A 17,190-nucleotide genomic window follows, 5' to 3' on the forward strand; every position below is an offset into this window, starting at 1 on the left:
TACGGCACCCGGTTCTCCCCCACTTAGGGTTCGAACCGTCACCAAATAGCACACAACTATTCCATAACTATATTCTCCAGAAAAATCGCACCTGCCCCCGGAAAGTGCTACACAACGCCCGATAATCCCCCTTAAGGAAATGAATCGACCTCATATACTCTGAACCTCTGATGAACTCCTCAAGAACTTCTCGTCACATCTGCCTCTAGTCGTTCCAAATCTCGTACCAATCTAGTACCAAACAACTCAACTGCTCAATAACATCCCTGGCTCATAGACTGAACCATAAAATCACCGTACCCCTCACCTCAACTCATCAACTAACGCTCCAACACCGGGATCATCCCAAGAACAGGTACTCACACCCAAATTCAACACCCCATGGATAGAAAACTCTCTGCACCGCTGAACTCGACTGAACTCCCCACTGATACCACTACAATACCTCCTACTATACTCAAATAGGTGTAGTGTGGTCCTCAAATATCTTAGTCCCAACTGACTATCTGCTCATGATAAATCACTGCCTCGCGGCACACATGCTACCTGATACTCTGGTGGGAAATCATCATCAATGACGACCTGCAGGGTTTACCCCTAAACCCAAAACTAAAACATCATGCTTCTCATATTTTCACACATACATAATCAGGACCTCCCCGATCATAGGAGGTGACATCTCCTTTATCGACTGATCGTTCAACTCAGATCGAAATTCTCCCTTCCACTGACTCCTTACTAGAATACTCTGAGGGGCTCTCGATCTCCCTCTCAAGGGACGCCTCTTCAAACTTACTCGTGACCGAATAACCGGATAACCACAAACATCATTCACTACGAACCATGGTACTCATTCCATGACATCTCTTCTCAATATGCCCCGGTGTATGGTACCCTAACCATAACATCACTCCCTAATCTGCTTCGATGTATGGTACCCGGACCATAACATCACTCCTCAATCTGCTCCGATGTATGGTACCCGGACCATAACATCACTCCTCAATCTGCTCTGATGTATGGTACCCGAACCATAACATCACTCCTCAATCTGCTCTGATGTATGGTACACGAACCATAACATCACTCCTCAATCTGCCCTGATGTATGGTACCCGAACCATAACATCACTCCTCGATCTGCCCTGATGTATGGTACCCGAACCATAACATCACTCCTCGATCCGCTCCGATGTATGGTACTCAAACCATAACATCACTCCTCAATCTGCTCTGATGTATGGTACCCGAACCATAACATCACTCCTCGATCTGCCCTGATGTATGGTACCCGAACCATAACATCACTCCTCGATCCGCTCCGATGTATGGTACTCAAACCATAACATCACTCCTCAATCTGCTCTTAGAACCTTCAGAATACTCCCTGTATCAAGTATGGGTCCTCTGCTTTCAGTAGTACGGGCCCATACTACCTGCCACATCTACCCATACTTTCCACACGGACCATCCCAGAACTTCTAAATAGCTGCTCGACCTGCTCTTTCACCAATCCCATCGCGCGTGCTCGCTCCCCAGTGAAATTCTCTATTCTACAAGCGCACTCATCTGGATAGGGTTATTCCCTAGGCTCTTCCGTTGTCCTCCCACTTCTTTGCTATCAGCTGCTGAAGAGCTCCTAATGATGCCAGCCATCTACCTCCTGAATATCGTCATATTCACTTGGTAGCTGACTCCCATCATCGAGAGTTCCACAAAGTACAAAGCAAGCAGCATTCGAGCATCGAAGAATACATAGGACTCCCTCTCTGTGATAACTCAACCTTCTCGGCTCATCCTTGAAAGTACCACCGAACTCTGTAACTCTACCCCTCATGGGTTCTAACTGGATACTCTCACTCATCACATACTCAAAAGCATAACACATATAACAACGAGTCCTAGGCTAAAGCATCACAAATCAGGCCACTCTAGTCCTAACATATGAAATACCTAGCCTATCTCTAGCATGCAATAATATCTCATAAAGTGCATCATACATATCTCATAACACAAAAATAAGGGTATTTTGGGAAATCACCGTTCGGGCTCTGGCTGATTGTACACACTACTCCTTCTTGCTTTCTCTTTGAACTCTTATTCACTTTTAGAAAATTATTTCTTTAAAAACTTTTCTTACTTCCTCAGTTTGAGTCCAGATTTACCCGAAGGCGCATCCGAATCCCTCAAACCAAGGCTCTGATACCAACTTGTAACACCGTAAATTTCAAGACAAAATTTTCATTTAAAACAATCATTTTATTCTTAGAAACACTTGTTTAAAATCTCATTCATAGTCGATTTACAAAACATGACTCCATTTTCACTTGCATAGAAAACCAGGATCCTCCAAAAATGTGACTCTTTCTCTGGTGTGTACAATCAAGCCGGTGCCGTCCCGTGATACTGAAAGAAACCTGAAAAAAAACATCACACAAAACACTGTAAGCACGAAGCTTAGTGAGTTCCCCAAAATACCACACATAACACATATTAGCCACTCGAGGCTATAACTCTATGGGTCCGTGCACCCAAACTCTGTGAACCCTCAGGTTCTAACTCTGGGAACCTTCCGGTTCCAACTCTATAAACATGCACAGCATAAATCACATAGAAATAATGCAGTACAACACATCACATACAAATAGCATACAAACACTCTGATCACATAACTCTGGTTACCTACTCAAGGTAAAGTATAGTGAGAAGACTCACCTGGCAAGCAGAAAGCAGATATCCCCACACTTGAATCTCGAACTCGTCACCGCCTAACACGTAAGGCAAATACTCTCATGAATATAACTCTCGAGGCTAGAATAAATCCTCTCATAACACCCTCTTATGGGTAAAAGACTATTTTACCTCTCTCTTGGCCCAAAGGCCACATCGCTGACCAAACCCTAAAAGTCAACGGCCAACCCTTGGTCGAAACCAAAGTCCTCAGTCTAAGTCAACCTCTGACTAACCCTACTTGCCGAGTCAACCCTGTGACTCGTCGAGTTCCCATAATCAGAACTTCACTCAAGCTGCGACCTAACTTGCCGAGTCACCCCGAGACTCGCCGAGTCCAACAACTCTAAGTCCACTCGCACACGACTCACCGAGTCATCCCTCGACTCACCGATTCTCGACTCAACCAGAGAATATTTGGGACTCTTCGACAGGACTCGTCGAGTCCAAGAACAGACTCGCCGAGTCTACGGCTATCTTCAACTTACTCGCCGAGTTGTTCATACAACTCGCCGAGTTCCATGCCATCTTCATCCAACTCGTCGAGTCCACCCATGTGACTCGCCGAGTACCACCGATCTGAATACATTCCAAAGCATTCCAGGCCATGCAACTGCTCCAAAACATAGATCCAGTCTCTTACCACTCATCCATCACGTAAAGTGGTAAACTTTACGTGAATCCAAAGAGATCTAAGCCATTTGCACATTGGGCTAGGGTTTGGGACATGTAAGCTTCACTAAACACTCCAACATGGGGACTTTCATTCTCTCTGATTCTTCTCCCTTCCAGATCTTAGGTAGCAACCTCAGATCTAACCTCTAGATTTCCCATTTCATCCATAGACAATTTCTTACAAACCCCAAAATGAAGAAACAACATAACAACAGGTCAATAACGAGATATTACCTCTAAGTGATGCCCCAACTGCAATGCAATTCGAATCCAAGCAAAGCCCCTTGCTCCAAGCCTTCAATCTTCCCAAAATTCCTTCTACCATTACTTCTCCAAGCTCCAATCCACTCAACAATGGTGCTTCTCCGTGATTTAGGGTTTTCTGGGGCTCAAGGGGTGATAAAGAGGCTGGGAGGAAGACATAATGATCATTATATAAGGCTTAACCCCGAGAATTAGGGTTTTCTCCACTCAGCGCCTACTCGCCGAGTCCATTACACTGACTCGCCGAGTCGGCCACTTAACACGCGACCAAGTCGCGACTCTACTCGCCGAGTCCACACATGGACTCGCCGAGTCACTCTTTCCTAATTTACTCTTTTAGCCCTTCAACTCTAATCTTGATATTTCGGGATGTTACAGTCCTATGTGCTTATATTGAGTTATGTGATATTATGCATTTTATCTTTGTAATATATGCTATATTATTCTGTGCATTACTGAGATCGGACCGGAAGGTCTAACCCGAGTTGTGAGACCGGAGGGTCCTCACTAAGATACAAGACTGGAGGGTCCAACCGGAGTTGTGAGACCGGAGGGTCCTCTCTGAGACACATGACCGGAGGGACGACACCGAGTCGTGAGACTGGAGGGTCCTCACTGAGACGCATGACTGGAGGGTCCATGTCGAGCTATATCCATGGGAGACTTATTATTTGTGTATGTGGTATTTTGGGGAACTCACTAAGCTTTGTGCTTACCGTGTTGTGTGTTATGTGTTTCAGGTACTTCTCAGGATCGCGAAAAGGCACCGACTTGATTGTACACACATGTTTGTGACTATGTCGCAGATTCTGGGATATCATCAGTTGTTTTGTTAAATCATGCATTTGACATTTAATACATTGTGATTTTGAGAAAATGTGATACTGATTTTAAGTGATTTAAAAAGGATTTTTTTTTTTGAAAATATAGAGTGTTACAATGATGGCTAATATTTCAACCCTTCACACCACTGGCATTATTCTTGCTGACAACTCAAAATTTGTATTTGTCGGTTCAATTCCTAAAGCCATGCTTCGTGATGTGCCAGCTGCTAGCAAGATCCTTGAAGCCTAACGGACAATTCTTGCTTTAGGTTTTCTTCAATTAACTCATGAGATGCAATAAATCATTGCTAAAGCCGACAAACCAAAGAAAGGACGTCAGAAAGGAGGCAAGAAAACGGAAAAGAAACAAAGTACTAAAGAGGGTCCATCTGAACTTGCGAACCATCCCAAGAAACGAAAGGCACCAGCTGGATCATTTGCAGCTGCTCCCACTCAAACCAAGAAGCAAAAGATCAAGAAGGCTGCTCGCAAGCCCAAATCTCCCACTCCCAGTGAAAGTGAACATTCGCACTCTGATACTCAGTCAGATGTTCGCATTGAAAGGGTGAGCCTACATAAAACGAAGATACTGCAACAACTTCCCAACCAGAGGTTTCGGCTCCGATATCATCAAACCCTGAGGTAACTTTAACTTATAATGATTTCTTCCCATCTCTAGCTCATTCACCCGAAACCACCACCATACCAATAACTATTGCACTTTGTCCTCCACCAATTTCTTTTCAATCACAGGGCAGTATTCATCTCTCTACTCCCTTATTTTCTGATTCCACTACCCCACCAACAACATCAGTTGAACCTCCTGTTTCTGTCAACACATATGATACGGGGGAAGGAGCTTCTGGTTTTACAACTGCTCATATCTCACCATCCATTTCCCCACTTCGTCAAAATGACCCCGATATGATTTATGGTAATGACAAGGTAGGCTTTGCAGGATTCATCTACAGTCCATTCAACATCAGGACTGAAAGTGATGACGAAGCTCCTGTCACGAGGGGGCTAATCAAGGCCATACATGAAAAACTTGACAAGTTGCTTCATGCTTCAAAGCCATCGTCAACTGATGATTATTCTCAAGCTACAGTCAAGTCCCTCCTTAAGACACTTACCAAAGAGCACTCAACCAATCTTGAGAGGATGAACAAGGCAGTAGATGCCTCTGCTACTACCTACAGCAACACGACCAAAAAAGTTGATAAACTAATTTCTGAAGCCACTGACTTCATGGAAAAGTTCCAAACCTCCTTTGAGTCCAACATTGCGAAGGCTAACAAAGTCATTTCCAGCATGGGCTCATCCCTCAAGATCGAGAAGGCGAAACTTCAAGAGGTTTGCACTGGCCTTAAATCTGACCACGACGAGTTCTAGTCATCCATCTCCTCATAAATATCCAAGATTCAAGATGACCTCGCAATGCAGTGTAAGATAATGGATGCTCTTGCAGTCAAAACTGAAAAAGTGAAAGTTCTGACTATCAAACTTGACACTGTTGAGAAACAAGTCAATGATTTGTTATCCGAGAGAGTGGTTATGAAAAGCTGTATCTCAGATGTTACTGGCTTACTATTGAATATCATTTGGAGGGTGTTCCGGATTTTGTCATGCTTCACCATTTGGAGGGTGTTCCGGATTTTGCATTCCGAAACAAAGGGGAGAACAATCCAAGAAGGATGAACCCAAGACTCCAGCCAAGCACAATGTCAAAAGCGAATCTGAGCCTAATGGAAAAGAAAATCTTTTCTCTGAAGAACCCATCATTGATCATAGTGAAGACGAAGAGCCTGATGAGAACGAGCTCCAAAAAAGAAAAGCACGTGAAGCCGAAATGGATGAGCATCAGAGAATAGTTCGAGAGACTGAAGCAAAAGAGAAAGCAGAAAGAGAAGCTTAGGTCACACTTGAAAGCAGCAAGCTCTTATTTCCGGTGTGGACGCTGCAACAAATTCAGAACGAAGTTGTGGAGTTACCAAGTCAGTATTGGCTAGAACCAGTTGTTTCATTCGAGCTTCAGAATACACAAGATTCACAAATGGATCTTCCAATTACTCCAAAAGCTTTCAAGTTTCGCTCTTTTGTAAAAGTAGTGAATGTCCCATCCACTGATAACAGTGATGACCATCTGTTATTCTCATTCTATCTTAAGCATATGAAGCCACAATAAGAAACGTGGAGTGCTTACAAGATTACTGTAGTGAAGGTCATAGATCAAATCTTAGCCAACAGCTTCCCGAATGCGAAGTTCAAGGTTGTGAGAGGTTCTACTAGCCAAGTTCACGAATTCACTCTTGCAGACCTGCCTTGTCTCAACCCCTATGACTGGATCATGCTTTACAACTTACTGCTGAGAGACGGACATAAGTATGAGCCCGTTATCGCTCACCTCAAGCTGATGATAGTTTCGTATATTCAAGATGTGGGGAAAATGGATGTGAAAATAGCTATTGTACTAAGAAGGAAGCCCTCTATTCTCCCTAAAGAATCTCTAGAAGATTTTGAGAAGTTGAAGCTTGGGAAGATTTACAAAGAAGGGTGGTATGTGGTATTTCAGGCACGGGAAAGAAATGATGTAGACTTTCACAAGGCCTGTTTCTTTCTACCTGACAAACATTTGTACACCACCACCTTCCTAGAATATATTTTAGATATGATCAATAAATTCAAGGGCTACAGCCAGGGAGACAAAAAAAAGTGTTTTTCTGATATAACCCAATTGTACATCCATGTTTGCAAGGTTCTGCTAAGCATAATTCCAAAAGTTTTTGAAGTGTAGAAGCGAGCTCAAACCTGATAAACTCTCGTCTTAATTGACGCAAATGGGGAGATTGTTGAAGATATTGTTTTGCGTCATTGGGCTTTTTATTTTTGTCTATTTTATTATTGAGTTGGACTTGTCCACCCATCATTTATTTCTAGGGTTATAGTACTGAAGGTGCATGCATGCATCATGTTTGGTAACTTTGATTTATTCTTGTAACCCTAATGACGCATTTTAAAGTAGTAATTCTTAATCGAGTTCATCTGAAGCTGTGACTTATAATCATTAAGCTTATTTTGAATCATTGTTCTTGTTCTTGTTTTCAATGTGTTTTGAATCTAATCGATCTTTCAATGATTAATATCCTAACACAACCCATATAATATAGTGGTTAGCGGGTTGGAAACATCAACTCAACCCAACCCACATAACTCATTTAAGTATTTTGGTTAACAAGTAAGTTGGTCAATTTTGAATCAAAGAATCGAGGAGTCATTTTCGTGTAACTTTTTACTTGTTAAATTTATATGAATTATACACGTTTACTAACATTTTACATTGACTATAGTGAAATGACCAACCAAATATCAATCTAAAATAATAGTTAATAAGCAACACAATTGAAAAAAAGAGATTTCCAACGCCGTATATCAACTATATTCTATTAATTCATAAATAAAAATTTTAAATTAAATATATATATATATATATATATATATATATATATATATATATATATATATATAATCGGACGGGTTGACCCGCAAACCCAAACAGTTAACCGAACCTAACCTCTCCAACAAAAGAAACGCGTTGGCGGGTCAGAAACCTCAACTCAACTCGTTTATGTCATGTTGGGTTGGATCGACAATTCTCCACCTACTTATCAATGCAGATATTACTGTGAATTGTGCTTTCTAGTTCGCGATGATTGTTAAATTTATGCTATTTATTATATCTAATATATTCATGCAACCTATCGGATATGACCATCCCTTTTTTATATTATCAATAAACAGGTTGTTAGAAATATCTGATGATGGGTATGATGATAGTCCAGATATTGACTAGTATATCAATATAAGTTGTTTGAAACCTCACAAAAAAGACACATGTGAAGATTGTCTCCATTCACGTGTCATTGTTTTATGTCGTGGTGATGAGATTGTCAATATATTTGTTTTGTAGTATTTGTTAGATATATTGGGTTTGAGATTCTCTATTCCAATTGGATCATATATTTACAGAAATTAATACTTTTGTAGTGAATGTGAGATATATGAATTACATGAAGCTTGTAATGATGGTTATAGATGATTTTCAACGACAATGATATTCTCTCTTCCAAATGGATCATATATATTGAAATATGATCCACTACGTCATCCAGAAATTCATTAAATATTTTTGGTATTCTAAGTGCTTAGGATAAAATGCTAAAGTCCCCAACCATACTGATGATTCATAATTTTTAACATTCATATAGTATTCATTTGGAGGCAACGGTGTATGTGTTTTCATTTTCCGTGCACATGCTATTTTATCTCTATTGATGTTCGGAAAAATGCGCGTTTTGTGGTTTACTATTACTAGGTATATATAATTAAAATTACGTTGTTAAAAATAAGGACAGGTATATTGTTAAAGATAACTAATATGTTGTTTGTTTTTTTGAAGTAAAAATCCATAAAGTTGGCGGACCACCTCTGCAACGCTTTGCAATAGAAGAGATAGACCAAACGCAGTGGCGGATTTAGGGGGGTTCCGGGGTGACACCGGCAACCCCTAAATTTTCCGGCCGCAGTGGAAAAAATTTCGAAATTTTTAATTTTTTTTTTTCTACTATCGTGCAACCTCTAACCTTTCCGTGCAACCCCTACTATGAAATCCTGCGTCCGCCCCTGACCAAACGGCTGCAGACTGTAATAATAAGTATGTTTGTTTTTTTTAACATCTGCATGCTGCTGCAGATATTAAAAAATTAAAATAAACTGATTTTATAATCTGAAAATAGTTTTTTAATACCGAAAATTTAATAATGTATAAAATTTCAGCAAAATTTTATGATATTTCAGCAAAAATAATGATATTTAACAAAAAAATAATAATATTTTAGAATAAAATAATGATATTAATAAACAATTATTATCATTCAATATTAAAAAAAATCAACGAGGAAAAAGAAAAAAAGTGAAATAAGATTTCATAAATATAATCAATATTTTAACAATAAAAAAGAAAGAAGAAGAGGTAGGAAGAGGTCAATCAAGTGCTGCGCCAAGAAGAACAAACGCATACGTTTTTTAATCCGAAGACTTCTGAAAAACAAATAGCTACGAGATGAAAAATGATGTGTGTGTTACGCCGCGCAACAATAAGAAGTCTGAAAATGCTTTTTTTAAAAAAACAAAGAGCACCTAATTTGTTGTCATTGAGTATAAAATAATATATATCTCTTATTATAATAATAATAATAATAATAATAATAATAATAATAATAATAATTGTCATTATCTTAAGTAATACTACAATTTAAAGAAGTTTTCATTAGAAGGTTGCAAAACAAATACTAATATTAAATCAAATGTGAATTTCTTTTTATGAATAAAAAGATGTCTCTTGTGAAATCGAAGTAAAATGTCTCAAATTGTAAATACATTGTTTATTATACCTGATGATTATTACAATCTCAAGTAAAACATGTAATTAACTGAAGGAGTCAAATATGGTGCTAATTATATTTTAAGCACTACTTTTTTTTTAAGAGCCTTCATTATTTGATGCACGTGATAGCTTTTTTTTATGCCTTTTAATGCAATTATATAAAAGTTTTTGATATATAGTAATTAAATGATTAGTTAAGAATTATAAGTTTCAAATGAGTCTTTAATATAAGGGTAAATATCACTCTAACCCTATAAACTAACATGATTTGGTTTAAAAGATCTTTCATTTAAATTTTTTCCATTATTAGGGCATGAACTTGACTATTACCGGTCAATTTGGGAACTTTAACCTTTTTTTATCCGGTTTATGTTCCACATATGATCTAATTATGTCATATACTCTCCTATTTAACCTACGTATTCATTGACTTTTAACAGCTACTGTAGCTATCTGATTATGTATGTGAAGGTTGTGTTTCAAACTAAATAAAAGTCACAGTGACACCATTAGTAGTGGGTTGTACTCTCAGCATCACGAACAGTACCACCAAAAGCAAAATACGACATACGACCAACACATTTCATTATTGAAGAACTTCTAATAAATTGTTCATCATTCCTTAGAAGGAATCTAATAAAAGGAACAAAAATATTAGAACTCTCCATCAAGTTAATCCATTTTGAAATTCTCAGTCAATTTATTAATCCCTATTCCTTCAATGACCATGTCAAATGGGTTCTTTAACCTCTTCTGGTCTTCCCTTTACCCTATTTTCTTGTGTATATCACTAATCTTGTCACTTTGTTAAACAAGCTAGAACCAAGAGGATCCAGAAGATAACACTTTATTCCTGCGTCATTTTCCTTTAAAAGTCAAGAAACACCGGCTATAGTGCCACCTGTTCCTCAACTTCATCACAACCTAAATCTGGAAATTTGGGAAAAATATTAGGTTTGAAGACGACATATCGTGATGTCGAACAGGTGTCTGATCTATGTCTGTTGCTTCAAATCTGCAACCGATGGTTCTTATACCTCTTCCCTTTCAACCTCTTCTCTTTTGTGCATCACTCCTTTTGTAAGAGTTACTGTTTGTGCTTTAAATCATTTTTCAAATCCCATGTAGGTTAACGATGATGATGATCAGTGGGAGGCGGACGATGGTGAAGATCTTGTAGTAGGAGATGGTTCTCGATGTAGTTTGAATTCCACAGACATGTGTTGAAGAATATCTAAATCGTGAATAAATCTATATGATGTAATCAGATGAGAATGTGATATAGCACAAATATTTATTGAATCAATGAGATGGAGAATCGATGTATTGAATAGATAAGTTGTGATTCAGAGGAAAAGAAAAAAAAGATCACAGATAAAGGAAAACTTAGGATGGAGCGATTGAATGGTTATTTGGCATTGAAGGTGAAGGTGCCTTAAATTTTATATACATGACATCTATTTGGCATTGTAACCGGTTAAAACATGTCTTAGGTCCTTAATAAACAGGTTAATATTAATTTTATGCCTTTTAAATGCAAGAAAAAAAACATAAGGAACCATTTAAAACAAAACCTGATAGTTGGTTCGGCTTCAATGACATTTACCGTTAATATAATAGATAATAGATAAGAGGTATATAAATATATAAATAATAGAATATACATTGGATATTATTATTAAAAAGTTATAGAAAGTTTATTCGTATAGAAAGTTTTAAAACCATTTAAATTATTTATTATAAAATCACTTATTATAATTATAATTAATTAATATTGTTAACTAATTCTAGATGTTATAAATTTATGTCTAGGTAAAGATTCTGTTTTTCATTTATTTAAAATTAATTAATTGATTTAAAATAATTATTATAAATAATTTGAAAAGTCATAAAAATTTCAAATGCATTTAATGAAAAAATGATACATATTTTTGATAATCTAACTACTTGTATTATAACAATTTGTTCTATAACATGTATTTTTTTCGATGATTCAATTATATATATATATATATATATATATATATATATATATATATATATATATATATATATATATATATATATATATATATATATATATATATATATATACAACAATAACCAAAGGGTTTCTAGCCCAGCGGTACCCGGTGTTGCCCTCCCTTCTTGAGGTTGAGGGTTCAAATCCCGTCGTGGACATAAGTGGATTTAAGGTGTAGTTTAGGAGTAGGTTAGATTTGCCGTTTCAAAAAAAAAACTATACAACAATAATATGAATTCAAATGGTAAATTAATAGTGAATATAATCCTTGATTATAAAAAAGAGAGTTTGATTAGAGAATGACTAATGTGTTATTTGTTTTTTCTGAGACAAAATATATGCAGTCTGCAGACCACATCTATAGACCTCTGTAGTAGAAGAGGTGGACCAAACGTTTGCACTTTGAAAAAAGAAGACTGTTTGTTTTTTTAGTATCTGCGGGCTACTAAAATAAATTGAAATATAATTAAACTAATTTTTTTAAAACTTCAAAATGATTTTTTAATGCTTTTATGACTTTGTTATAAATAATTAATGAATCTAGATCAACTTTTATGTATTATTATATAAAAAATAAAAATAAAAACGATATGAATTAACGTATATATTTGATAAAAAAACAACAACTTTGGTTGCAAAGTTATAACTAAACATTATAATTAGTGATCAAAGAATTTAATATATAAATGGACGGAAATAAACTTTGATTTTTTTCAATTAAATCTATTAAAAACGTACCATGAATATTTTCTAGAGAAATTAGCGATACTGTATTAAATAATATTTTACAAAATTTAGCAAAAAATATAAGATTAATTATATTATGATTTTTTTTCATATTTATATAAATAACTTCAATGACTATTATTGTAATAAATCATTATTTACAAATTTGTCAAAAATATCATGTCTGTATCGTTGAACGTTTTTTTTAAGTTTTGTAATTTTTTTTTCAAATTGTTTATCATTAATAAAGTTGAAAAAAAATATAAATTAAAAAAAAAACTTAAAAAAATAAAGATATATATGTTTTTTTTATGCTAAAAGATATCTGAAGATGTTAGAAGACTCTGGTCCGCATATGCGCCAAGAAGAGTGCGCGCAAACATTTTTAGGTCTGTAGTTTTCAAAAAAACAAACAGTCTGCAAAGACTAATGTTTGCGCGTGGTCTGTACGGCGCAGTATGAAAAGACTACGCAAATCCGCAGACAAAAAACAACACTACCTAAGTCGTGACATGTATATTACACAAAATTAGTAAAACATGATAAAAATAATAAGTTATATGTGACATCTTTTATAATAAAAGGAAATAGCATGACGTTATACTGGGCTTAAGCTTTTATTTAATGTGTTCTTTTTATTATTAAAAAAAAAAAACCAAGGTTTAAATAATTATAATAATATAAACTAGTTGTGAAACCCGTATATTATACGGGTTAATTAAAACATAATGTTAAACATGAACGATTAAATGAAAAGTTTATTTGAATTTGAAATATGAAATAAGTGAAAATTATAAAATAAAATAAAAAACATGCAAAAAAATAAATTAATTAAAGTTATGTGTTTAATTGTTAGACCCGTGTACTAAACGATTTATTATAATAAAATGTTAAATACAAATGTTTAAAGTGTAAATTTATTTGAAATTGAAATTTAAAATTTAAAACTTTAAATTAATAGTTATTATAGTAGGTTTAATTTATGTAAACTAAATTAATGATATAGTGGAAATGAATAATGAAGTAATTAACAAGTGGAAAATAAATATATTTTAAAATTATGACAAAATCACATGTGGCTAAATAAATGAGAGAATGATAAATGATAATAATATATATATATATATATATATATATATATATATATATATATATATATATATATATATATATATATATAATAAGTAAAAATAAAAGTAGGCCCAGGTTGATTTGGGCTTAAGATTGTAGATTCGAGTTAAAATGCCAATTACAGAAGGCTCGTCAAATATTTCACAAGCGAGCATTGACATAACTGACGTCTTTCTTCTTCCGGCGAAATTTAGGGTTTTACAAGAGCATCTGCTATCTGCTGGTGATTTTATGCATTACAGCTACTTTTGAGAAGATCATCGACGCATTCCTAAATCCTCACGATGGGAAAGACGAGCGCGAAGTAAGTAATTTCGCGTCGTACAAGTCCAATCCATTATTGATATGCCATAAGCTTCTTTCAATTTGTATTCTAAACAAAAAATCGTTTCTCAGAAAGGATGAATCCAAGCATGCTGATCGCAAATTTGAGAAGAAACTTGAGTTTTATAAAAGTAAGTGTTACTACTTCAACTTCTTCCTTCCGCTCGGAAAACCCTTGGTAGATATTTTTGCCATTGCAATTCATAGTTCGCTTAATGAACATTAGATTTACTTGTGGATGAACATACACTGATTGTATTATACTATTTATTCATTGATTTGGAGATTCCGATCAGTGGTGTCATAATGTAGGTAGTTCATTTTTCCAAATGTACATCCTGCATTGAAAGTTGTATATTCTGCATCCGAAATTCTACTTCTTAGATAGGATTGTCTAATGCTTTGATCCCTTTGACCATTTTGATTAGATTCTCAAACCACATTGTTAAACAGTCCACTTCTTAACAGATTCCATTGATTCTGAACTTGATTGATCGATCTACTTTGTATTCTTTTTTATCTGTAAACCATTATTCTTCCAAGCGTTGTCTCTTTGAATTCAAATTGTTAATCGATTCTGATCTTGCAGAGGTTAGAGATACAGTTGCTTTAGGCGCTCAAAAGACAATCAAGGTCAGTTTCCTGTTTCCTGAATTCATTTGTTTATCTTAAAATACTGAAAGCCATTGATAGAGCTTGAGATGCTAAAAGAAACTCATTCCTCTGTATCAGAAGAAGAAACTTAGACCCAGAGAAAAGAAACTGAAAGCATACAATCTCTCTTCCCTAGCAGAATTCTTACCTGATATAGAGCCTTCAAAGCAACCAACAACCTCTGATTTCAAAGTCACAAGTAAATCAAGGCAAAAGCTTGTGTAAGTGTCATGATTTTAAACATTTCTTTTTGCATTTGTTGTGATTAATTTATTGTTTTGATCAGAATGAAAGAGGCGAATCAATTGAAAACAGTTCTGAATGATCCTGTTTTCAAAGCTGACCCATTGGCAGCCTTACACCAACATTTACAAAGCACGCAGCCTGTTATTGAGAAACCTGCAAGAAAGAGTGAAAATGGAAAGAAAGGAAAGAAGAAGATGAAGAAGAAGAAGAAGAAAGGTTCTAAAGCTCCAAGTGGAACTCAAACTATGGAAGAATGATGTAATTCTTTTCCCCAGTTTTGTTTGTGTTTTTGTTTCTTTTTGTAGTATGATTCTCAGTTGGTAGATGTTATGCAAGTAAGACATTGAATTAAAGAAGCAAAATCTATTTCAATGTCACGTAAATAATGGAAAATGTTAAAACAATTAGTATCAAGGTTAAGACATTAAGCTTTTATAGTTTTAATGATCTTAGAAATTAAGACATGTTGATATGCTAAAAAGAAGTAATGTATGTAATGAAGCCTTAAATGCTAGTGGAAATGTATCTGTTTTTTTTTTTTTTTTTTTTTTTTTATTCTGTTGTAACGTGACTGAAAAATGTTGAAATTCTGAGAGGTTCTACGTGTTCATATTATGTTGTAGAGTAGAATTAAGAATAACAAGTAACGTGTTTATATTTTATCCTTTTTTTTTTCTTATCAAGATGACATTTAATTTCTCTATTAAAATAAAATGATAACAGAAAACAACAAAAACCAACATAAACAGTAACAATTACAAATAAAGTGTGCAACTTGTATAAATCTAAAATGATGAAATTTCCTTAACGCAAAATTAGTAAATTTAACGTTGGAGAAGGGGAGATCACCAGCAGTGAGAGGCGAAAGGGGAGAAGGGTAGGAGCGCAAGGGGGTTGAATTTTTGGATATTTGTATGGAAAAAAAAAAAAAAAAAAAAAAAAAGGGATAATGACTTGAAAGTGTAACGAATTTTCGATTTTTTTTCACATTTAATCATTAATTTTTTTTTCGTTATCTATTTGCCATTGAATTATTGAAACTGTTCACATTTTACCCTTATGACCGGTTGTTGCCGATCATAAAGGTAAAATGTGAACAGTTTCAATAGTTCAATGGCAAATAGATAACGAAAAAAAGTTTAGTGACTAAATGTGAACAAAATCGAAAGTTCGTTTCCCTCTAAAAAATTCAATGACTAAATGTGAACAAACTTAATCTTATATTATGTTTTAGCAAATTATTTATTTTTGTTAAATTGTAGCAATATTTGTTGATAAAGAAATCTATGAAATAAAAAAAAAAAAAAACCAAACCCTGAAAATATATTTAAAAAAAAACAAAAAAATGAAACCAAAATAAAAAACCAATGGTTTGACATTTTCCAAAATAAAAAATCAAAATTTTCACTCTGATTTTGGTTTTACAAAAAAAATGAATCATTCTCACTGATGTGAATTATGACCATTGGTTTGGCATGCGGAATTTGTGACATCCCATGAATACGTAGTTACAACATCGTCTGAACTAGTAATTCATAGTAAGGGGTTAGAGTATCATCGCATAAATACGTAGTTACAACATCGTCTGAACTCGTAATTCATCACCTACAGGTTATGGGCCTACTGGTGTTTCCACTGGGTTGTCTAGAATAGTCTGTGGTCGCCTTCTATATTCTGGTAGATGACTACATCGCCACATTGCCGGTTAAGGTTGTGATATCTCCTTTCATCCTACATCACCTATTCATCATCATCTATTTACCTAATTATCATCACCTTTCTATCATCATTTTATTTCATCACACACTAATTATTTCATCTACCCATGTTTCATGCGGAACATATTTGTAGGTATAAAATAAATATACCGTTTAAATCTTTTAAAACATGTATAAAATTGTTCATCCAACATAGACAACAAGTATTCAAATAATATGCACACATAGCACATAATTTATATAAAATACTTCATATCTATGTGTAAGATGAAAGTAACTATATGTTGAATAAAAAAACTGACCCTCTTGAACTTTGCTACCGCAACGTCCAAGCCACCGTAGTCAAGCAACATCCTTAAACTATGATATCCGAAGTCATCATGCACCGTAGTCTATGTCATTACTTAGTTTATTTTGTATTTTCTGTAATACA

General features: G+C 35.1%; 1 protein-coding gene across 1 annotated transcript; it reads left to right on the top strand.

The window, feature by feature from the left end:
• Positions 1 to 13,947: 13,947 nt before the first annotated feature.
• Positions 13,948 to 15,579, top strand: LOC145047339 (ribosome biogenesis protein). The gene is made up of 5 exons (XM_078995594.1): positions 13,948 to 14,119; positions 14,212 to 14,270; positions 14,729 to 14,772; positions 14,872 to 15,014; positions 15,080 to 15,579. Exons 1-5 carry the CDS (start codon positions 14,100 to 14,102, stop codon positions 15,294 to 15,296), a joined length of 483 nt encoding a protein of 160 aa, XP_078851720.1. The 5' UTR covers positions 13,948 to 14,099; the 3' UTR covers positions 15,297 to 15,579.
• Positions 15,580 to 17,190: the final 1,611 nt, after the last annotated feature.

Source organism: Lactuca saligna, chromosome 5 (assembly GCF_052625555.1).
Source record: "Lactuca saligna cultivar CGN05327 chromosome 5, ASM5262555v1, whole genome shotgun sequence".
Taxonomy (NCBI): Eukaryota; Viridiplantae; Streptophyta; class Magnoliopsida; order Asterales; family Asteraceae; genus Lactuca; species Lactuca saligna.